Raw genomic sequence first — 25,700 nt, 5'->3', positions numbered from 1 at the left:
GAATGTAATAAGAATGGGAACTCAGATATTCTCAGCAAGTTAGCAACTAGTTGCCACATCTGTTTCCAGTTAATCTTGGTTGACGATTTAATTTCTCAATTTTATTTAAAAAAATGAATCTTTATTACATCTAAAGACATGATCAATAGGCAATAATTGTTTGTGATAATCAAATTAAGTATTCATTTCACCATATTTTAAAGTAAAAACCTTTGTCAGCTCCTTGCAATAAGGACATGCTAATTTACCAATTTTAGTTCATCTAGATAACATACCATTTGCAAGAATTATCTACATTAATACTTCTTTCATAATATAGTTTTTTTTTTTAAGATTTCATATATGAGCACACTATCATTCCATGGAATTTTTAACTCAGTCAAAAGTTGCAGGAATATGCCAATTTTAAAAAACATGGGAGTTGTAGGGCATAATTCTGGTGGCAAGTTTTAATGAGTAACAATGATCATCTGACAGGAATACAAACTAACTGCTTGATTATATGGTGTAAAATCATGGGTGCAATAACGTAATCTGATATTTCATGCATCAGATGTAAAATCTAAAGAAGTTTGATCAAAATGGCTTTATTTGCTTCACATCAGGAGAGTGACATAATATCTACTTCACATTAACGATATTTATGCATTCTTAGTTTATGTATTAATGGCAAGTAATGCATTGTCTTTTGAGGAATTTCTTGGTAATTCTAATGTGTTATGTATCGATTTAGGTCATAAAATTTACAATATTTGTAAATTAATATCTTTGTTGTAGAAAATCATGCACTGGTTCATGCAACAGTCAATTTTTATTGCATCTAAAACCAAATTTGTTGTTTTGTTGTAATTATCAGGAACCAAATTCTTAGCTAGAGTAGTCTCCATTATTAGTTCACAAAATTGATTAAAAGCAGTCTAAGGCACATTATACTCAGATTTAATATTGAGCATTCTAACAATTACGGATATCTCTGTATGGCTACTACAATCGGCCTAAATAGGTTGCTATGCAGCACTTAATTAATCATAAAACTTTTGAGCTTTGCTATTTGGTTGCTCCTATATTTCATTAGTTGGAAAATCTTCATCATTAGTCTAATCTCTATATTTCAAAATTTTGCAGGCCTAGACCCATATATTCAATTTTATTCCTTTGATCACTTGGTGTATTGGTAAAACTAATTGATGCCTTTCCATGTTGTGTATTTGTATGGTGTTTATGATCATACTTGTTGTGAGATGTCCAATACTAATAATTGGGTAAAAAACTCATAAATATTAATTAATACATAGATCATTAATTAACTATAAAATTTAATTCTTATGATTCAAACATAGACATCTAATTTTACATTTCTAAAAAATTTGTTTCTAGCATACAAAGCCTATAAAGGACTCGACTCCATATAGAAATTCATATGTTAATCTCTTATTCAAGGATATAATCTATTGTTTATAAAAATTGTGATATATTATGATATCCATTTTATTTTTGTAATTAAAGCAAAATTTTGATAAATCTAGTTTGCTCAGGTAGTCGCAATCACCCCATCTTTAATAAATTTATGAAGACTCATTCCCTCCATCAAAAACTAACATGTGGAGTTATGCTTTCTCAATTCGCTACAAATATATGAAGTCATAGTCGCTCTATCATCTATCGCAAAACTATAGAATCACTGTTGCTTCATCTAAAACAAACCTATGAGGTCTTAATCACTCTATCTATCACAAACCTATGGGATCACAATTGCTCCAACTATCACAAACTTATAAAATCACAGTCGACCCCTTTACCACAAACATATGTAATCACAACAATCACTCAAACTATCACAAACCTGTGAACTCACAGTCGCTCCATCCAAATAAGAAATAAATTAAGAGTGATGAAAATGTATGCTTTAAATTTGTTCTCTTGAGCTTCTATTAATGCCATCACAATGATCATATCTGTAAATTATCAAAAAATTACATTTATCAAATTTCTAGACCAATTCATTAGCCGTAATAAATGTTAATTGTTTAATTTATGCCTTTAATGTTTGCTTGAGGCAGCCAGTGTGGGGACCTTGGTTACGCAAGACGACGGGTGAGAAAAACTAAGTGTATAAGTGAGTTAAGCTGACTTGTGAGCCGGCTAGAGCTTGACTTGATAATAGTTTGTGAGCCGAACTTAATGAGCTAATGAGCCAAGCGTGAGCCAGCCCTAAACCGGCTTGTTAGCTCACGAGCTAGCTCATTTTAAAAATATTAATTTAAAATGTACTTTCAATGTATTAGCATCCAAGATTTTAAGTATAAAATTATTTAAATTTAGTGATTCACTTTTTTATATTAAGTGATTTTTTTTTTTCTAATTTCTCATTTTTTGTCATTTTATTATAATAATTTTTTGATTCATAATTAATTTCTCTCTTTCATAATAAACAATCCGGCTCATGAGCCGGTTTGAACTTTTAGAATAAAGCTCGAGCTTGAACTCGAACTCAATTAATTAATCAAGCTCAAGTTAGTGGTGAGAGGGTGAAAGAGAGATGAAGAGTAGGGCAATGGTAGGAGTTGAGAGAAAGAGAGAGGGAGACGGGTTGATGAGGGCAAAGAGGTGATGAGCATAGAGAAAGAGGGAGAAGGGTAGTGATTGGAGCTAAGAGAAAGAGAGGGAGAAAAGCGGCGTCAGAGGGGATGGTGAAGGTGTTGGAGAGAGTGAGATTGAGGTGGGAGAGGGGGCAATGGGGGGAGCAAGGAGAGAGCAGGAGAGCGGGTAGTGGAGAGAGAAAGGAGAAAGGAGAGAGGGAGAGGGGGTGTTGGAATGACTAGGTGTGAGAGAGAGAGAGGGAGGGAAGGAAAGGGGGGGATCGGGTTGCGTCCTAATGGCAACCTATCAATGGATTACTGGCGATTTTTCATTATAATTGTTTATGATGAAAATTGGTAGTAAATTTTTGAATTCTATTACACACATTGTTGGTGGATTTTCTATTAGTATGATCAGCGTTAATCTTGCTATGGAAAATTTCCATCACAATATTTCATTTGTAATATCTGGTGTTCTTGTAGTGCTCCATATAGATAACTATGCTTCGAGCTCGCTCTAACCTTTGCTCTACGGGATCGTTAGAGGCACACAATGAACTTGTGGTTGAAACCTTGGAAACATTTTGTTCAACGACTAATCTCCATGTAGATAACTATGCTTCAATAATAATTATGGATATTGGCTTTCACATTCGCGATCCATGCGAGAAGCTTCCAATTTACAATAGGAGTGTCTTACATGCTTATAAATGCATTTTCACATCAGCATAATGTAAGATGTGATTACTATATGAGTCGAAGAGATTGGAGGTAGAAGACATGAGTTTAGAGCACTCTCTTCTACTTAGATTGAGTGGACAATAAGTGGAACATCATGAGATTTGTTTATGGAGTTGATGGTATGTAGTTTGAAGAGTGCTGGTGTGTTATTGGAGGAGTTGGGTTACTTAGAGAGGTTTAGGAGGACTAAATGTGGCATTAATTCAACTGATCACATTTAATGTGAGGCAAATTCCTATAGAAATATAGCAAAAACCAGCTAAAAACTACAAGAAAACTGGTGGATTGCCATGGTTCAACCACTGGTTATGATCCAGCTATCATCGGGTTGTATAGAGCATGATTGGCTGTCGATCGCTAACACAACAGGGCCCATCATGCTGCACTTGGCCTACTAACGAGCAGGCAAGTTTAGAGGCATAAGACTTTTCTAAAAAATCTATTTTAATTGTCATTTGAAGCACTGGTTTATGCCATAAGAGACCCTTTTCTCAAGCTGGTGATATGGGTGTCACCATGGGCACTCAAAATGTGGCAAGTATGGTGATTACAAAATGTGATATCATTTGAGTGTAATGATGGGTTGACAATAATTTGATCAAAGGTTGATCGAGGTGAATTAGAGATGACCGGGGCTATCATGTTTGGCCAAATTGACTACATTTGATTGGGTCCAATCATGGCCAACGAAAAATGATCAGAACTACTCATGTTGAAATTGATTTGCCAGTTCATTGATAGGTTGGGCAAGGTTGACAAATCACTAATCAGGTTTTATTTGAGCCAACCAATTGTCTGCTGGGCTATAGCAAGGTTGTTCGGGTAGACATTGTGCTAATTGGTGTTTGATTGATTTGATTTATAGTTGTTTGACCTTGGCTGGGTTGATTTTGAGCTTATTAGTGTTTGATTAGGTTAACTGGCATTGGTTGAGTTGAATTTGAGTCAACCTGTGTTTGATTGAGTAGGATTTAGGTTGATCGATATTTGATGGGGTGTACTGAATTGATCAGTCTCGATCCAATTGATTTATCGAGCTGTTTTCCTGATTTTAGTAGTGAAATAATCCTTGATGCATTTTGGGATCTTCTCTATTACTGTCTCACCTAGGGGTATCGACATGGACCCCCTTTCGGTAAAACAACCCTAGTTAAACTCATACCTGTCAAACTAAATCCTATTTAAGATATTTTTTTGCAAGTGAGAAGCAGTTACAAAAAAATAGCAGACACCCCACTGCTCTCAGAATGGAAGTGGATAATGATTTGCTGTGTGTAGTGCGTCGCTGGTAATCTAGAAAACCCCTTTGTTTAATTGCAAATGAACTCAGCATATGTTATCTAACATGCCAAAACTATTGATAGCTCCCAAAGCCAAGTATTTTTGCTACCTCTTCTTGGTAGATTGCTCTGCAATCACCAAAGGCATGCTTAATTTATACAAAAACAATTGAGTTTTTTAAAAAATGTATTTTAGCATAGCAGATTTAGTATCTATTTTAGCTATTAATTCTGTGAACTTTTTTTTTTTTTTTTTTTTTTAATTCAGAAAACGTAATCATCTCATGGCTTTTCCAGGTAAGGGGACCAGCTTGCGCACAAACATTTGTAGATTACCTATCCAAGATGAATGAGGATCCCGGGATTAAGGAGGTGATGGTTTTGGAGCACGGTTTTAATGGCTGGCAAGCTTCTGGAAGATTAGTCTGCAACTGCACTGATGTCCCCTGCAAGTCTGAAAGTGCATAGCTAACTTGCTTTTATTTACAACTGAAACTACTTAATTTTAACTACAAGCTTTCATCATTATTTTGGAGCTATGTTATATTACATACTAATAATGATCAATTTCGGTTCCGATCGTCGTGCTTAAGATTGAGTGCCGGCATTGATGTGAGTACTACCATTAAATTCTCTCAAAATGTCTCATTATGATAATCAAATGATCAGCCATGAGGATCTATCAACTTGTTGAATGAGGAGTTTGAATTCCTGGAATCTGAATATGTAGTTTTGACACAGAACAACATAATGATATTGCAATTGCTTAATATTTTTATTAATTTTATTTTATGTAGATTAAGGGCATGTTTTATCAGAAATAACTTCTAATCAATGTTGATGGATAGGTAAATAATGGTTCTTTGTTTCGTAAAATTGGGGGTGTGCTGCTTGATCTTATCATGAAGATGGTATTAGATTGGACTTGTTTTTGTAAGGTTATGCCTTTATATTTCATGAAACTACCATACTAAATGATTTTATTTAGTTTATTATTTGATAAACTTGCTATATCATATTCCCGACAGTGAAGAGAATTCTAATACCATTGTTGAAGTAGAAAACTTCTCAAAGAAATAAAGTGGTGACTAACCATTGCAAGGGTTTAGCTTTAGCCTCAAAGAAAATATATTGGTCTCAAAAGGATGAACGAACTTTGTTGGAAGCATACTCCTAATTGCAGCTCTCACCAGTCTTCGCTATCGCTTGTGATAAATTTGTTTAGCATGGCTTCTACATCCCAAAATTTTCCACCAAATCTTTGGATAGAATAATTAAAAGCAAAGGACATGCTTCTAAAGTGGAACATTGTTATATATGATAAATGTGGATTTTGTGAATGTAATAGTTAAAAAGTCATGATTATATTTATCTTAAATACAATATCTTAATGGTCATTATTTTGAATATCCTTGTGTTGCAATCTTACTCATTGCACAGCTCTCAACCTTCATGATGCTAATTATTTTAACTTGGCTCATATAAGATGGAAGAATGAAATTAAAAAGTTCAGATTTTGCTAGTACTCATCGTATAAGATGCCTCTTTCTAAGGTACATTTTTGGGTAGTCATCATTGACGCTTACCAATTATCAGCTCTATTAATCATTATATAAAGACTTCTCATTTTTCCAAGTTAAAATAGCATTCAACTTTTTGGCAGTAACACGGCTAATGCTTAGTAATTGTGGACACTTTTATTATGTCGAGTAGACTCCAATTGAGTTAAATCCGACCCGATCGGCTTCGATTGAATTAAATCAACTCATTTGACCCTTCGGATCCAATTTGACTCAAATTGACATCTATTCAAGTTTAATTTCCTCAAATTAATTCGATCGAGCCGATTTGAACTTAAATTGATTCAAATTGAGTTAGATAAATTCAAACATGATCAACCCAATTGACTCAAATCAGGTCCATTTTGATTTTTCAAATAAAATTCTGCATACAACGGCTCCGGTCTTTCATGATTTCTTTCCTTTTGCTTGATTCTTTTCGTCAAATCCCATAGCAGACGATCGAGACCGGTAAATTTTCACAAAACCACGAAATTGGGGGCAAATTATTGGGTCAGGTGACCGAACCTATCTCCGCGTTTGGACGCCAATAGAAAGCAGACACCTGGCTGCGATTTTTTTTATATAATATCTTTGCTTTATGTCTTATCAGCTCGATCGACCCGGCCTAGTCCACTTTATTTTCATTTTGAACGTTTGCCGTCCTATTTTTGAAACCCGCAAAAGATCTAAATATTTATGGCTTTAGAAGAAAAAACGAGCTAGAAAATTGCAGAAAAGAGATGGAATGCTCAGCGACCTCAGTGAAGAGTGAGGTGGAAGAGGAAGTGCATGAATAGAAAAGGATGCATGAATCGGAAGGGGTGGTGCATGCAGTGGCGGATCCATGGTTGGCTGAGGGTGGGCACTAAAAAAAAAATTATTATAGAGAAGGGGCATTTTAGACATTCTATCCCCCCTAAAAAAAACTGCCCTAAATCTTCCGATCGTGAGCCATTTTGCCCCATTCAGTTCGCGATTTCCTCACGCCGTCACCCGTGCTCCAGTCCTGTTCATGAAGAGTTCGCAGCCTCGCAGAGTCGCAGTCGCAGGACGAGCGGACCGGCGGCGGCGGATCCCTCTTGTTCACAGCCTGCAGCCTTCATCTTCGTGTCTACGTGAAGAGCCGAAGAGGTTGCCGGTTCGCCGCTGCCCTCTCTTTCCAGTTCCCGATTTGCAGCCTTCTTCACTATTTTGAAGGTAAGTTTTGATTGTTTGGCTTCTCATTACTACTCCACAATCTCCACTTGCTCTATTTTTTGCTTCCATTTTTCCTTATCTTGTTATCTGCATCTTGAAAAAATTTAGGGAACAATAATTTGGTCACTGCATGATTGATTTGTCAGCCACCTTCACCCTTTTATTGTTAATTTAAATGCATTTGAGAAATGAGAATATAACTCTGTTTCTTATCAGGTTGCTATTCATCTTCAGATTTTATTTTTTTACTGTTTCTAAGCACGAATGATTAACATAATACTGAAATTCTGAAAATATGCAGTGACAACCTTTCCCTTCACTCATAATTCCTGTTTCCCCTTTGTTGTTTCTAACCGAGAATTCCTAGTTGGCAGAAATGTGGAAATGTAGTGTTTCTAAGTTCTAACTACTCTTTATATTACTCAAATGAATTAACTCAATTAATTAGGTTTAACTCAACTAAATGAATTAATTCAGTACCAATAAGGTAATTGGATGAGACAATTAGATTTTATATATATGCTTTGCTCACACAGATTTTGAGTTATCTAAACCTTTGTTTTTGTCATTTGTATTGAGACATAGTCCTATTGTTAGCTTTTCAAATAAAAGATTATGCTCTTGCAACACATAAAATAATCTCGAATTAATGTCCATTGGTCTTGTATACTTTGTTAACTGATTTGAAAATTTTTTAATTGGATAGATCATTGTTAGGCTTTTGAGAAATGGAAAGATTTTTGAAGCAAAAAGAACGTGTCGAGATTGATATTGACAATCTACCTGCTGATCCTGGTCTTCGACCATCCATCTGGAGTTATGATGTAAATGATCGTGATAGAATTCGTACAGCTTATTTGTTGAAGGGACCACATCAACAAAAAAATCATCAATTCCCTCAAACAAGGATAGGAAATATTGCACGTAGATTTAACTCAAAATGGTTTGAAGACTTTCCTGATTGGATTGAATATAGTATACAGAAAGATGCAGTATTTTGTCTTTATTGCTACTTGTTTAAGCCTCAAGAGCAAGTTAATACTAGCCGAGGCAGTGGAGACATATTTGTTGGTGAGGGTTTTAAGAACTGGAAGCATAAAGAGAAGCTGTTGAGTCATGTTGGAGATCACAACAGTGCACACAATAAGGCAAGACAGAAATGTGAGTCTTTAATGAAGCATCAAGAGAAGAGCATTCCTGATTTATGGTCGAGCAAGGAAGACAAGAATAAAAAGGAATATCGCATCATGTTAACTGTAGCTGTTGATTGTGTACGATTCCTCATTCGCCAAGGGCTATCTTTTTCGTGGGCATGATGAGTCATCTAGCTCGAATAATCAAGGAAATTTCATAGAATTATTTCAATTTCTTGCAGATCATAATGAAGAGATAAAAAAGGTGACATTTGAAAATGCAAGTGCAAAGTTAAAGTTGATTGCACCAAAAGTACAAAAAGAGATCTGTAGTGCTATGGCTGCTGAGACCTTGGGTGTAATCTTGAAAGATATGGATGATTCTTACTTCACTATTCTAGTTGATGAGTCTCGCGATGTTTCTATGAAAGAACAATTAGCTATTGCAGTAAGATATGTAGACAAATTGGGCCAAGTAATTGAGAGATTCATTGGTATTTGTCATGTATCTTCAATAAATGCATTAGCACTCAAGGCATCAATTGAAGAGGTTCTTGCAAAACATTCATTAAGCATATACAGAATACGTGGACAAGGCTATGATGGAGCATCTAATATGAGGGGTGAGTTTAATGGTTTGAAAGCATTAATTCTGAAAGATAATCCTCAGGCATTCTATATTCATTGTTTTTCTCATTAGCTTCAATCGAGTTGATTTATTCTACACTGTTGTTGATATGCAGCTTCTGGAACTTAATAAACATTTACCTGAATGTAGTACCGAGTTACTTCTTTGTGTGACATGTCTAAATCCGAGTGATATGTTCACTGCTTATGATAAGATAAAATTAATTCGTCTTGCAGAGTTATATCCGACATATTTCTCTATGGTTGATCTTATGTCTCTTGATCATCAGCTATCTACTTACATTATTGATATGCGTACTAGTGATGAGTTTACATCTTTGACCAGTATAGAGGCTCTTGCAAAACAGCTTGTAAAGGCCAAAAAAATATTGTGTATCCACTGGTGTATAGACTTATTGTTTTGGCATTGACTTTACCAGTTGCTACTGCTACGGAGGAGAGAGCATTTTCTGCAATGAAGATTATTAAGCATCGACTGCGTAGCAAAATGGGTGATGCTTGGCTCAATAACTGTCTAGTGTCATATATTGAAAAAGAAGTATTTGATTCAATTCCAAATGAAGTCATTATGCAACATTATAAAAAAATGCAAAGTTTATAATTTTCTTTTTTATTTCATAAATTATAATGAAGTCCAATGTATTACTTAAAATTTTGCTAATAAAAATGGGAGTATTTACTTTTTTTATATATTGAGTTCCCCCCCCCCCCCAAAAAAAAAGGCTGGATTCGCCCCTGGGTGCATGAATCAGGAGCTAACTTAGCTGGAAATTCCTCTGGTTTCAACATATCGGTAAGTTTCAATCTCATGGCAAGTTGTATTATGGAAAAACGAGCTAGAAAGTTGTAAACAAAGCAGTGCTGACAGCCGTGTTTGACGTAGAAAAAGGACGTAGGTTTCAGCTCATTAGAGGCTTAGGATATTAGATGTTGAGATTTAGTTCCCATAAGTGTTTTTAGGAATATTTTTTGACGATCTTGAAAAAGTAAAAAAATCTTTAATGTTGTTGTTTTTAGGATTGGTAAACAAAATATGATAAACAAATCCTGAGCTTTACTTGCGCTTTACTTGCGTTTTACTTAAATTATTTGTTTTTATCATTTCAGGCTGTTTATAAAGATGAGAAAGAAGTATATGATTTTTTTGGTACTTATGCCCATGATAACGGCTTTAGCGTCCGGAAGGATCATCACAGCTTTTGGCCAAATTCTAGGAAGATAAAATCTAAGGACCTTGTCTGTTCAAAAGCTGGTTTCAAGAAAAGTATTGATCTTAATTCAAAAAAGAGATTCATTAGACCAGATGTTAGAACTGGTTGTCCATACATGGTGAGATTTGCAGTAGATGAATATGGTTACTAGCATGTCAAAAGATTTATTGAATCCCATAATCATGAATTGGCTAGCCCAGTTGACCGACACCTTCTGAGATCATGTAGAAATGTTGTTGAGGAAAAAGCTTCTGTCCTAAAATCAATGACAGACGCAGGGATTAGAACCGTTGATGCATATGCCTACCTTGCAGAGGAAGTTAAAGGATGTGAGAATGTTGGTTTCTCTAAGAGGGATGCCTACAATTTTATTCAGAAGGAGAAAAGGGCAAGGATTGAAATTGGTGACACTAATTCTTTGATTCAATTATTTAAAGATCGACAAGTTGAGGACCACATGTTCGCATGGGATATAAAGTTTGATGAGCATGATAGATTGTTAAATTTTTTCTGGGTTGATGGTAGAAGCAGGATAGATTATGAATGTTTTGGAGATGTGTTAATTTTTTGATACTAACTGCAGGCTCAACAAGTATAATTTTGTTTGTGCACCATTTATTGGTGTTAATAGTCATTGGCAGAATATTTTGTTAGGGGTTACTTTTTTATCAGAAGAAGCAATTGAAAGTTTCTTTATCATTATGTATTTTAGTTTCTTTAATCATCTTCTCTTTTTTTATTGCTGGTATTGAATGATGTGCTTTGAAGAACTCTCAGTTGGTGGAGGCACATCTTGTTTGGCCGGTGGTGAGGTGGAGAAATTGTTTGGGGGGGGGGGGGGGGGTTGGAAGAATATCTTCTTTGGGTGGTTGTGGAAGAATATTTATTTGGGTGGTTCTAAAGGTTGAACAGCTGTAGTTTTGAGTTTTTTTCACTGATTGGATGCTGGAGTAAGATGTAGATATAGACGGGTTTTCAGGATTGTGATCACAATTCATTTGAAAGTTAATGAATTTGCACTTTAGGGAATCTAGATCTGCTTGATGTTTCTCCACAATATCTTCAAGTCGATCAACTCTAGCACCCAAATTCTGTTTAATTTTATTGAACATCTTCTAAAATGCTTCAAAAAAGTTTTTTTAAACAGACTCTAAATCTTGAGTTTTTTCAATAGGTGGTTGTTCAGTAGAAGGATGCGTAGAAGGTTGAGTTGGCGGCAGAGGTGAACTTTCAGGTGGTTCTTGATGAGGAGAATGAGGAGAGGGAGGAGGGTTGGTGTGAATTTTTTTCTTTAGGGGTGATTGAATTTTTTGTGGTTGATGCTCTGGTCGGGTTTTCAAGTTTTGTATAGCATTAATGCCAGCCCCGTATTTTTCTGCTTCTTCATTAGTAGCATTCTGAAGATCAAAGTAAATATGCAATATATATATATATAGGAGATTTTCTTTGGGAAGATCTTAGTAGTAATAAGATTCCTCCTTTATTTTATTTGTTATTAAAGGAGGATTGTGATAGACTATCTATCACTTAGTTTTTGTAATAGTTTTTATTTTTAAAATGCATTCTGCATTTTCTTCAAAAAAAAAAAAAAAACATTATGCACCATAAAGCATTGCAGATCTCACCACCATCTTATAGAATTTTCCCTTAAGTTTGAGGGTGACCTTTTTATCGCACAATAAGCATGATGCATTCCTCCACTTCAACCGTCCAACTTCAATTCTGCTAATAATATCCCCATCAATTTCACCATCACTCTGAATAATAAATCCAATATATCTAAAACGTGTACTCTTATTAATGATTTGATTGCCCAAAGTCACAATCCTCTCACAAGGTCTATTTCCACTAAAATTACACTCCATATATTCAATTTTAGATCTACTCAAGTGAAAACCTTTAGACTCTAAAGTTGACCTCCATAATTCAAGTTTACCTTCAACTCCTTCGCTGGTCTTATCAACAAGAAGAATATCATCAGCAAAAAGCATGAACCAAGGTACATCCTCTTGCAAATGTCTAGTGAGAACATCCATGACTAAAGAAAAAAATATGGACTTAAGGCTGATCCATGATATAATCCAACCAAAATTGGAAAATATTTGGTCAAACCACCTAGTGTTTGAACACAAGTAATAGCTCATGCATACATATCTTTAATGATTTGAATATAAGCATTATTAACTCTTTCTTTTCAAGAACTCTCCATAGCACTTCTCTTGGAAATTTATCATATGCTTTCTCTAAATCAATAAATATCATATGTAGATCCTCCTTATTCTCTCTATATTTCTCCATCAAACCTTTCAATAAATGTATAGCTTCCATAGTAGACCTACCTGGCATGAATCCAAATTGATTTTGAGAAACATTAGTATCTCGCCTCAACCTATGCTCCATAACTCGCTCCTATAGTTTTAAAGTATGACACATTAACTTAATTCCTCTATAATTTGCACACTCTTATGCATCGCCTTTATTCTTAAAAATAAAAATTAACACACTCATTCTCCACTGATCTGGCATCTTTTTAGTCTTCAAAATAGTATTAAAAAGTTTAGTAAGGCAAGAAATTCCTTCAAATCCTAAGTAAAAATTCATGTACTTCAACAAAATAGAGCACAACCTATATTGAAACAATGGTATAATCCCATATCACTACATACATGATATACCCCTAGGAAGAGGCATAACCCTTAGCATAAACTAGTAAATTCATTCCCTGGGGTTAGGTGTCATTTTTGTGGCATGCTAGGTTACATAGTCCGCACTTGCATAATTCACCGTATGACACATCTAGTGGGAGACTCAAATCAGTTGCACCGCAACATAACATGTATACACATAATTCATCAAAGCATAAGGTGGAACCCAAACTCACTTGGGTTCCCAAATTAAATATTTGATTAACTTTTTAGAAGTACTCTCATAAAAGAACCAGTGAGAGCATGTGGTACTTGGAAAGTTGATTCTCAAGTCACATGATTGGAGATCTGAAGCAGTTCATCACACTAGAGGCTAGGGCAGGAGGAAATGTTGCACTTGGAGATTATACCACTAGGAAAGTCGTTGGTTCAGGTATAATTCATAATCATTTGAATTGTATTGAATTTACTAATTTTCTTTGCTTGAAAACATTGATTGATGAATCCTAGCTATGGTATAAGAGACTATTCCATGAAAGAATAGGAGACTATGTCATGCAAGAAAAGTAACCCAAAAAGACCTAGTTTGAGGCATACCCAAACTAGAATTCTCTAAGAACCACCTTTATGATGCCTATCAACCATAAAAGAAAATCAAAACTTACTTTCACTCAATCAAGGATATCACCATCTGTAGACCCTTAAAAATCTTCCACATGGATATGCTTGTACTTGTTAGCACTACCAGCTTAGGTGAGAAAATATATGGATATGTGATTATTAATAATTACTCGAGATTTACTTGGACAAGGTTTTTATCACATAAAATCAATCATTCAAGGAATTTAAAAAATTCTCCACGTGGATTAAAAAAAATTGATTGTGAAATCCTAACTATCCATAGTGATCATGATGGAGAATTTAAAATTGATATGTTTGCATTATTCTGTAAGGAGCTAGGTATATAACATAATTTTTCCACCCCTAGAACCCCACGGTAGAATGGGATTGCGGAAAGGAAAAATAAAACCTTGATAGAAGTTGCTGGAGCTATGTTAGCTAAGTATTCACTTCCTAAGTATTTCTTAGACGGAAGTAGTGAACACTGCTTGCTATAATCTCTATAGGGTTAATGTCATATCAAAAATCAATAATATACCTTATGAGTTAAAGGAAAGACACCCAATCTCTCTCACCTTCGTGTCTTTGGATGTAAGGTGTTCATTCTAAAGAATAAAAAATCACCATTAGGAAATTTGATCCAAAATCTAATGAAGCGGTTTTCCTAGGATATTCAACTGTAGGTAAATCCTATAGAGTTTTCAATAAGAAGACATTAGCAGAAGAGGAGACCACCCATGTGGTATTTAATGAATCTAATAAATCTATTGAGCCTAGGTCAGAAGAAGAAGAACTGATTAAGGTCACCCAAGGAGTAGAATCTATTAACCTAGAAAATAGAGTAGAGGCTCAAGATCCATTGCTTAGAGATTAGAAATATTCATCTAGTCATCCTAAGGAGCTCATCCTGGGAGATCCATCAGTAGGAGTAAGAACTAAGTATGGACTTAGAAAGGAGATTATCCACTATATTTTCATCTTTATCGTAGAACCCTCAAACATAGATCAAGCCTTATTTGATGAGTTTTGGATTTTAGCCATATAAAAAGAATTGAATCAATTTGTTAGGAATGATATTTAGGAGTTGATTTGCAGACCTAAAGACTAGTGTTGTAGGAATTAAATGGATTTTTAAGAATAAAATGAATGACTCTGGTAAAGTAGTTAGACATAAGGCTAGATTAGTAACCAAAGGGTACAATCAGGTTGAAGGAATTAATTTGAAGAGACCTCTGCCCCTGTAGTTAGATTAGAATCCATTAGAGTGTTATTAGCCTTTACTTGCTTTAGAGGATTCAAGTTATATCAGATGGATGTTAAGAGTTCCTACCTAAATGGGGTGATTAAAGAAGATGTAAATAATGAGCACCCCCTAGATTTTGAGAACACTAAATTTCTAAATCATGTATTCAAACTAAAGAAGGCATTATATGGATTGAAGCAAGCATCTAGAGCATGGTATGAAAAGTTGAGCACATTCCTCCAAAATAGAGCTTTTATTAAGGGTAGTGTAGATACCATCCTATTCCTAAATAAAGAAGGAGAAGATATACTCATTATTCAAATTTATATTGATGATATACTGTTTGGGTCGACAAATAAGAATCTTTGTTATGAATTTTTAAAATAATGAGTGAGAAGTTTGAGATGAGATAATGGGAGAGATTACATATTTTCTTAGATTTAGTGTGAATCAAAGGGATGATGAATCTTTTCTCATTTAAACAAAATATATCAAAGATATCCTTAAAAGTTATAAGATGGACAATGATAAGAAAATCAATACTCCCATGAGCTATACCATTCAATTGAACAAAGATTCAAATGAAAAATTAGTTAACCAGAAGAAATACGGAGGGATAATTGGATCACTTCTTTATTTGACTACTGCTAGACTTGATATTATATTCAATATATGTCTCTATGCTAAATTGTAGGTTGATCCCAAAATATCTCATATGAGTGCTGTTAAGATAGTTCTTAGATATCTTTTGGGAACAAAAAATGTAGGAAATTGATATCCAGACATAGTACTTATTTCAAAATTATAGGATATTCTAATTCAGACTTTGTATGATGTAGAGTCGAAAGAAAATGTACCTCTATAACCTTTCAATTCATATAACAATCTTTAGTCTTTTGATCTAGTAGAAAACAAAACTTTGTAGAACTATCTAAAGAAGAAGTAGAATATATAGTTGTAGGAAGTTGTGTTGCTCAAGTCCTATGACTCAAATAACAAATTCTTGACCTTGGACTCCATGTCGGTACTATTTCAATCATGTGTGATAAGACTAGTGTCAATTATATTTCAAAAAATCTAATCCAATGCTCCCAAATTAAGTACATAAATATTAAGTATTATTTTATTAGAGATCATGTAACTAAGGGAGATATAGAGTTACATCATATAGCTACTGAAAATTAACTGACAGATGCCTTTAAAAACCCCCTGCTTTTGAAACATTTAGCTCATTTAGAACTAGACTAGGTGTTATAGACATTCGTGCTTAAATCATGATAATTTAGAATTAGAAACATAAATATTTTTTGTATATGCTTTTTGTAATTTGCTTTTGTTATTGTTTGTGTTTATTTATTTATGATTTATGATTGTGATATATTTTTGTGTGATTTTCACTTTTTCTTTTCTTTTTATGAAGTTTTCTTGATCATCACATACAAACTCAAAATTTTTCACATCGCATTATATGATCCACATCATCCTGTATGATATTCATAAAATCTTGCATCACTTCTCACATTATATCCAACAGCTCTGATTGATCAATTATTGGTGATCGTACTGTACGAACCCAATTTATATTATATGATACATGTGGCACTCATCGTTGGACAAATTGAATTTGATCGATATGATATTTAATATCATATTATATTGTATGAACATCTATTTGTACTATACGATATGACCAGTTAATAATCATCCAGGTTGATGCCTCAGGATGAACAGCTTCACACTGATCGTCCAGTATGATTATGATCATATTGTACAATAAGATTAACCGTTTGACTAATTTAACTGGATGAATTAAATTCATTGGATCATATTATATGATGCTACATCATACTATATGATATGGTTTATTTCTATTTAAAGGGAGGAAACCTAAGGATTTTCTTCACTCAAATCCTTTCAATTATTCTACCTTCCTCCACAAGCTCCTCTTCCTTGTAATGGCCGATGGAAAGCACTCAAGAGCTCTTGTAGGAAGTTATTCCCGATGCCCTATTAATTCCTTCTTCCTTGAACAAATTGATGAAGAATCCTATCATTGTTACAGGGCTGTCAGGATTACCCCTTAAAAAATCATAAATCTAAAAGTCCTAACTTTGTAGTACTTTATCTCTTTGCTCGCACCACCATTCAATTCATTCTTACTATTGCCTTCCCATTTAACTCCAAACTCCTCTTTAAACATTTTTCTAGCCTTTGTATTAGTAGTGAGGGTATTACCCTTCAATCTTTTGTGAATATAAGGTCCGTAGAGATCACTTATCAAGACTTAGACCAAATCCTACACCTTTCCACCACTGGTGAAATGCCCATTATTTAACTTTTCTAATAGACTATGATTGAATCCGTATTAACACTACCCTTAGGGAGTCATCCGTAAATTACCACATTCCTCATGTCAACACTTTAGATCAAGATGCCCGACTTATTCAACACATCCTTCGTAATTCAATCATTCCAAAAGCTGGGAATCAGATAAATATCACATATCTTATATCCTCACTACATATTTTATAATGGCTGAAGTTGATTTTAATGTAAATAATATAATTATTCATACCTTAAAAATCTTACCTATATTCAAGATCCTATAATAAGAGAAAGCCAAATTTTGCCTTAGGTCATTGCATTGCCTTTATCCTTGAATTTAAATATAATCTTCAATTCAATTCCCTGCCAAACCTTCTCTCTCTTGAGCCAAACTTGGCCTTCTTACTCTTATTAAAAGTGTTCTTTTCTCTATTCCTATTTATAGTTTTTAAATTCTTCTCCCTACTAAGACTATGTGTTATAGAATTGATAGAATTGCTAATAAATTCTTTTGGAAAGGTTATGGGAACAATGCTAAGATTCATTGGTCACCTTGGGGTAAATGTTGTGGGACTTTGCAAGAAGGGGCTTTAGGGTGCAAAACTATGTTTGATTTGGCTTCCTCTTTTCTTTCAAACTTTGGTACAACTTTAGGGCCAATGTAAGTCTCTAGGCCAATTTTATGATGGCCAAGTATTATGGTGGTAAACATCCCACCTTGTGTAGTTCTAGTATTGGCCACTCTAAAGTTTTGAAATGGCTCTATTCTATTAAATGGAAGGTTGAGCATGCTCTTGTGTGGGGCCTAGGTAATGGGAATATTTTCTTTTGACAAGATCGTAGGTTGAATGGCCAGTCGATTGATTCTTTATTGAATTCATTTTCCATTGCTAATGTGAAGGTTAATTATTTCTTTTCTAATAATGATTGGGATTAACCTTCATAGTGCTCATCATAGAAATATTTACTATGTTAACCCCGAGCTAGAAGAGAAAGAGGGAGGTTCGACACTAGCACCTATAAACCATCCTTCTTAATACGAGATGCTACTTTAGAGATTTAATTAGTGGGAGACTCGCTCAACACTTACATTGTAGAGTAGGACTAGCAACATGAGTCAAATATGATGTGGGTTGGAGAGCAGTTCACATTCATTCATCAATATTTTTAATAACCACCACCTGATCTTTTTTTTTTTTTTTTTTAAGAATTGCAAACTTGCATTAAGAACAAAGAAAAGCTATTACAAACTAATCAAGAAATGCAGGCCTCATATTCCTTCTTCAGAAGACTAGATAATGAAGAAGGAATATCAGGAGAAAGAATATAATCAAAACAAAAGTTATTAAGCAAAGCAAAAGTTGCATATATATCTGTAACTTTGTTACAATTTCTAGTGTCGTGATGGAAGATAACCTTATTGAAATCATGGAGGAAAGTAATCTTCTCGGAAATCTGACCATTGACAATGGACTTCACAACGGAATCATGAAGAAACTTGATGGCATTGTAGTTATCTACCTCTATTATTAACCCTTTACAATCAAATTTCCAATCTTGAATGAAGTCTTTCAAAGAAAAAACAGCTTCCAACTCAAGTTGGTTGATATCCCAATGAAGTTTTTGCTTCCCAAATGCAAGAAGTAAACTACCTTTAGAGTCCCGAGTCACACCTTCGATGCTGGCTAAATTTGAATCTAGTAACGATGCGTCAACGTTAATTTTAATCCAATCCAGTGGTGGGGGATGCCATAAGGTTTCGGACTCCCTCTGGAGAGTAGCATCCCAGTTAACTAGCAATGGATACTTATTTGTAGCAGTGAATAGAACATTGGCAGCAATCACGGAAATAGGAATTGTTGAGTTACCATGCTTCACATCATTCCTACTATTCCAGGAGAAGAAAACCGCAGTGCAATAGATCATGACAATATCTACGTTAGCAATGGATAGACATCTCAGCTGCTGAAAACATTCTGTAAGAGAGCTGAACATAGGAATATTAAATCCCCAAGACCTCAGCTTACTTATAATCTCAATAAGGGATTTGCAATGAACTAAAACATGATCACAATTTTTAATTACTGGGCAACCATAAGCACAAAGATCGCTATTACTAAGTTTTCTGAATTTTAAAAATTCATTCGTGGGAATGGCAAACCTGCTTAGTCTCCACCAGAAGAGCTCAACTCTTGGTTTAAGCTTCAACTTCCGAAGCCAGTTGGAAAAACCTGTTAAGATAGTTGCTATTTACATGCTTTACATTTCTGCAACTTATGTAGTTTTGATGATTCCAAACATTATTATTCAAATGTGTAGTTATCTCCTAACAATTTTAGAAGAATTGTATTTTCTCTTGTGTGTACTAACATTTTAGGAAAAACAAACTCCAGACTACGAAGACTTCAAATTAAATTCAGCATGAGATACTTTGTAAAATTTGAAGCTTGCACTTTTCTTTGAAATTAAATTGAAAGGGAGTGATTGTAATTTGAGTGAATAAAAATATACACACACACATAAGGAGATCATATAAAATTTATACTGATCGTACGGGACGATATCAGTTCGTACTGGATGATCAGACAGTTATCTCCTATTGAGCACATGAAACGAATAGGAACTTGGTCTAAAATTTTTTTCTAAGTCCTATTCGTCCAGGACGAAAGTAATTATAGTCCAGAACGATTGGTCCTCTGGAAAATTTTCGTCCAAACGAAAATAAATTATCGTTCGTGGCGATTGGTCCTCTGGAAAATTTTTGTCCATACAAAATTAAATATCATCCAGGACGATCTGGTCTCTGGTAAATTTTCGTCCAGACGAAATAAAATTATCGTATATGATGATTGGTCCTCTGGAAAATTTTCGTCCAGACAAAATTAAGAATCATCCAGGACGATCGGTCCTCTGTAAAAATTTCGTCTAGACGAACAAATTTTCGTCCAAACGATTAACCGACTTAGAACAGTTTTCAGCAGTTTCTAGAACCGACCTTGTAATAACCGTTCGTACCGGATGAACCTAGTTCGTACGGGACGATCAGTTGTACGAAGACATTTCGTACACATATACAAATAGGGTCATTTCAAATCGTTTAAGTAAAATCGTCCAGGACGATCCACGATCGTACAAGACAATCCACTGCGTACAGAATTGAAAACTTGCAATTTTTGGGCGGTTTTTCTTGTCTTTTGTATAAATAGTCCAAATTAGACTGCCACCCTATCTTTTTGTCATTTGATCTTCGTGCCTCTTGAGAGAATAGCCAAGGAGAGAGTGGAAGAGAGCATTCAAGGGAGGATTCCTACCATTGGAGCGAGAAGGTTTCACTTGGATTTCAAAGGTAAGAGTCTCTACTTGTGAATTGGGATTACTTCACTCTTTTCCTTCTTCCTTCTAGATTCTTGTGAGAAGATCTGTCAAGGAGATCCGGTTCTCTGCCGACACTTGGAAAGTGTGAACAGACGAAGGGTTCGCTGCCTACACTTGGAGAGTGTGAATAGCCGAAGGGTTCGCTTCCTACACTTGGAGAGTGTGAATAGCCGAAGGGTTTGCTGCCTACACTTGGAGAGTGTGAATAGCCGAAGGGTTTGCTGCCTACACTTGGAGAGTGTGAATAGCCGAAGGGTTCGCTGCCTACACTTGGAGAGTGTGAATAGCCGAAGGGTTCGCTGCCTACACTTGGAGAGTGTGAATAGCCGAAGGGGCGAGTGTGAATAGCCGAAGGGTTCGCTGCCTACACTAGGAGAGTGTGAACAGCCGAAGGGTTCTCTTCCCACACTAGGAGAGTGTGAAAGGACGACGGTTCTCTGCCAACACTGTGGATTGTGTGAAAGGACGGACGGTTTTCTGCCAACACTGGGGATTGTGTAAAAGGACGACGGTTCTCTGCCGCACTGGGGAGTGGTGAAAAGAGTGTGTTGTAAAGGCTTCTCCGCCTTGCTATGGGTGCAAAAGGAGAGTCACTATTGGTATTAGTGCAATACTCAGAGGGTGCCTCTGGGGAGTGGATGTAGGTCTGGTTTTAGACCGAACCACTATAAATCTGGTGTCATTTACTTTACTGTTTTTACGTTTCCGCATTTTAATTTTCAGTTTTAAAAACTCTGTGATTGAAAAATATTTTCTATAAAAATCTAAAAGAAACATTTTTATTTCGGTTCAACATAATTTTAAAAGGGGACTTAAATTTTTTAAACTACCAATTCACCCTCCCTATTGGTAGCCTTGGGACATTCACTTAGGCCTAACAACCTAATTACTAGACTCAACAAAACCAGAGTCATCAATAATTTTATGGCATTTGATAGTTTCAATGTAAGCCAACGAAATGATAGATTTCCCAGAGTGTTGATAAAGAAGTTCCATGTGGTCACTATCTCCCTCATGGATAACACATTGAAGTACAATGAGGTTAACCAAATCAATGTTGAAATAACGGTTGAGTTCCAATAAGTTCCAATTACCATCTTCAAGAATGAAGCTCTGCAATGTCAAATTTTTAAGACCAAGCAGTCAGCATGCATAGGCCATTTGTTGAAACATTTATCAAGCAACCAAATGTCATTCATGATGCTAATGTTAGCACCATTAACTATATTCCACCTAACAATTGGTTTAAGAAATGAAACTCCATCAGAGATGATGGACCGAGCTGAAGATTGGCCTTGCTTAGTCGTGCCACTTCAAATGGCTGAGCCGTGTTTAGAAGCCAAACATCTATATAGAAGAGAGGAGGGGGTTCTGGTAAAGCCGCCAAGCTAACCGAGCTCTCAAGGGACCAACTCTTTTAATAGTAGAGTACATACTCATGCTGCCACAGTCTCTAGGAATACATAACTCATCCCAGTAAATGTAATGAAGACCCTTGCCTCCAACGTTCTGATGCCAGATGAAGTCTATACAAATACGATCCAGCTCATAGAGAATATTCTTGGGGATCAAAGAATGTGTTGAAATAAAAGTAGGTAGTGAAAGAAATGAAGATTTGGCTAAAATCAGCCTTCCAGCAAGTGAAAGGAATCTAGCTCCCCAAGCATTAAGTTTTTCCAAGGCGTGATCAACTACAAATTGGAAGTCATTCTTGACCAATCTCCTCAGGGCAATTTTAATACCTAGATATTGTAGCTCATTGAAAATTATGAAGCCTGATTTGCTGCTAATCTTACATTTAATGGAAGGTTTAGCATATTTCCCAAAGATAATTTGGACTTGGTCTGATCTATATCTTGCCCAGTCCAACCGCAGTATTCCGTACCACCACCACCTGATCAGAGACCTTATTTTTAAATTGTCTTTTTATAGTTTTTAAACTATGTTTGTTTTATTTTTAATGTTTTACTTAGTCATTCCTCCTTTTTAGTGATGTCAAAAAGAGATGTATATTGTTGTTGGTAGGTTGTATTTTCTTTTTTGTTATGATTAGTCCGCTACTGTGCATTTATTCCCTACTCATACTGTTTTGTTATTTTTATTCCTCATTATTTAAAAAAAAAAAAAAAACTTTCCCTATTATAAAAAATTCAACTAGTAAGGAGGAGCTAATGACATAGCAAAAAAAATTTGAAATCATTACCAATAATATTTATCATTATAAAAAAGGTGGAGATTATTGCAAATCTGGACCCAAGTTTGTGATTTTGATGATAATAAATATTATTGGATTCTCTAGTATGTTATCTATTGTTTTTGTTACTATTTGCATGTTTATTTCTCGTGCACTAATATTTTAGGTTTACCGTACATTATGCAAATTGATCAGCTCAAGACTGGGTTGAATAGGGTTAAGCGTCTTGAAGAATCTATATTTCTACATTTCTTGAGTCAAGCCATATATTTAGTGGATTCTAAACTGGGTGACCTTGCATATACATACTAAAGGAAGTGAAATAGTAAGAAAATTAGAAGAATAATTTTTTGAATTAATTATATTATGCAAATAAATATCGTACTATATAATTAACTATTCAAAAAATCATTAAAATAACTAATTATAATAATTAAAGTTATTTAAACTAATCATAATGTACGATACATATCACATAATATGATCAACTAAAATTAAGATCTTAGCCTCAAATCATAATTTATGCAATATTTTAAAATTCAAAATTTGTACTAATCATACCGTATAATAGGCATCATACCATACAATATAATTAAATTTTACCTAAATTAATCCTATAATTAGAGGAACAATTTTGGATTAATTGATCCAGTTAGATTTTATAGGACGATTGGAACCAATCGTACTGTACAACCTAATCTTTCCATAAGATGATATTTATTCATCACCAATCGTACAAGATGATAATCCAAGTCATTTGAACTAAGCATAGTGGATGATACTTCATATCGTATTGGATGATCCGCTCAATTTTTTGAAAAGATCATACAGTGCCTTACTCTTTGTATAATATTAATAGGGTTATTTGAACTAATAGTATTATATAATCTTGATCATATTATACAATTAGTGTAGACATAATTAAATTTTAGGGATTTTTGTGAGGCCTTATATTTAAGCTGTCTAATTAGACTTATTTTAAGTCTTTGGATATTTTGGTTTTCTAAGAGAGAGCATGGAGAAGAGATCTTGGAGAGCTTAGAGAAGGAGGGAAAAGAAGTTGAGTGTGAGGGATTTTCACACAGTTGCTCTGGGCTAGCTTCAGCCATGTTTCATCCAAGTATCTTGCTAGTTTTCTTGGGTGTCTCTGGGAAGAAGATTATCCTTCTGAAGATCACCGAGATTCTCTTCCTTCACCAGGAGGGTAAAAGAATGAGGTTGAGGTTCACTTCCTTCATCAAGAGGATGAAAAAGGAGACCGTGGTTCTTTACATTCACCAAAAGGGTGAAAAAGAGGTCAAGGTTCCTGCTGCACTGGGTTGGTGAGCCGATTATAATGGTTTTTCCACCTGGTTGTGGGGGCTAAAGGAGAGACACTAAAGGTTTAGTGCAATACTCGGAAAGGAGGATTCCAAGGAGTAGACATAGGTCATTGTTTGACCGAATTACTATGAAATTCTGGTGAGCTGATTTTGATTTTTATTTTCTTTAGTTTACGTTTTCTACAATTTATTTCTGTGATAATCGCTTGTTGAAAATATGTGATTGATATTGCATTGTGTTGATTAAACTATTATCATCATTATTGTAACTTTTGATAAGTTTATTAGCTTTTGCATCAGATGATAGTATAGCTTTATTTTTTATTATTGAAAAATGCAAGAAAATAAGTTTTGTGTTTTAAAGTAATTAATAAGTTATTAAAACTACCAATTCAACCCCCCGTGGTGTGCATAGGAATAATTCAATTCGGATTAACGTGCTACATCAAACTTTCATCTTTACCTTCCAAATCATATCCTATTTGATTTGTAAGATATTGTTTGATCACTATTTGTCAACATCAATATGTGTGGCAGGCTTTTATTTGTTCTCAACACATATTAGGGGTCCTTTTGTTAAAACTTTTATCTCAACTTGACTTCAATCAAGCAAAATCAAACCCGATCAGGTTCGATTGAACCCAATAAACTCATTTGTACCCCTTCAAACCTAATTCCACTCAAATCGGTATCAATTAAGTTTAAATCCTTAAATTAACTTAATTGACCCAATTTAAGCTTAATTTAATTCAAATCAAATTTGATGCAATTTCAATTTCAAACATGATCAACCAAATTAATTCAATCAAGCCCAAGTTGACTTTCCAAATCAAATTTTGCATCCAGTGCATTTGATCTTCTTGATTTTTTTTCTATGCATGTGATTCTTTCATTCAAATCTTGTATCAAACAATCAAATGCAATAAATCTTTCCAAATCCATGAAACTGGGATACGAGTAATTTATCTTTTTTCTTCCATATGAAATCAAGTAAGGTGCTTCATTCAGCTTCTCATCAAGGTCTTCCATCAATCTTCTCTAGGTTTTTATTTCATGTGTTCTTACTTCCATTCAAGAGTGAGCAATGAGTGGGAGAAGGGAGAAAAGGTGCTTGGCACCTGCATGTGTATGTTTGTTTGTCCATCCTAGAGGAAGTCGACAAGCCTTACACGCGTACAGCTCATCCAAAAGAGGAAATCGATCGGGGAGGAGTTTGTGGGATCCTTCATACGTGCCTTGCTCAAGCACATTCAAGTAGCCTACAACCATTATCACTATGTTTTCTTCCAGTCCAAGAGGGAGATAAAGACAAGGAAATATGCGTTCATGTGCTAGGAAGAACAAGGATCGATTGGCTTTTATGATTTTTGGTCGTTGTCTTCCATATAGAGGAGTGTGGCATGGGTTTCTTTTCATTCTTGCATGTGAAGGAACAACATCCTATCTCCTACCTTAAGGAGTCGAGGGAACTTGCAATTCGGGGTGTGTGCAGCTAAAAGAAGACAAAGATTTTGGGAGTTTCCATTCATAGTTGCTACTATTGGTACCAATTTTTTCTACTCTAGGAGAGCACAGATGCCTGCTAAATGCTTTTCTTCCTATCTATTCATCAATTTTAGCAAGG

At 34.9% G+C, this 25,700-nt stretch overlaps 2 protein-coding genes across 4 annotated transcripts in view; both read left to right on the top strand.

Annotated features, from left to right (window-relative positions):
* The window catches only part of LOC110109659 (arsenate reductase 2.2), a 20,191-nt gene extending 14,809 nt beyond the window's left edge, over positions 1-5,382 (top strand). The window contains exon 3 of the mRNA XM_028700139.1: positions 4,898-5,382. Within this exon, the coding sequence (XP_028555972.1) occupies positions 4,898-5,068 (171 nt within the window). The 3' untranslated portion in view covers positions 5,069-5,382. The remainder of the gene's footprint in view (positions 1-4,897) is intronic.
* A 1,744-nt stretch (positions 5,383-7,126) lies between these two features.
* The window catches only part of LOC114580987 (zinc finger MYM-type protein 5-like), a 49,182-nt gene continuing 30,608 nt past the window's right edge, over positions 7,127-25,700 (top strand). For 2 of the 3 annotated variants that reach the window (XR_003702787.1, XR_003702788.1), the window contains exon 1: positions 7,127-7,359. Coding sequence is in view for 1 of the 3 variants with exons in the window: in XM_028700127.1 (XP_028555960.1) it covers positions 8,088-8,675 (588 nt within the window). In the remaining 2 variants the exon portion in view is untranslated. Of the gene's footprint in view, positions 7,360-8,065; positions 9,361-25,700 lie in introns of those variants that run through there. The other variant, XM_028700127.1, reaches the window with a different exon arrangement.

This window comes from Dendrobium catenatum, unplaced genomic scaffold, assembly GCF_001605985.2.
Source record: "Dendrobium catenatum unplaced genomic scaffold, ASM160598v2 fragScaff_scaffold_133, whole genome shotgun sequence".
NCBI classification, from domain to species: domain Eukaryota; kingdom Viridiplantae; phylum Streptophyta; class Magnoliopsida; order Asparagales; family Orchidaceae; genus Dendrobium; species Dendrobium catenatum.
The sequence above is the reverse complement of the archived record's forward strand: the minus strand, read 5'-3'. Positions and strand labels throughout refer to the sequence as shown.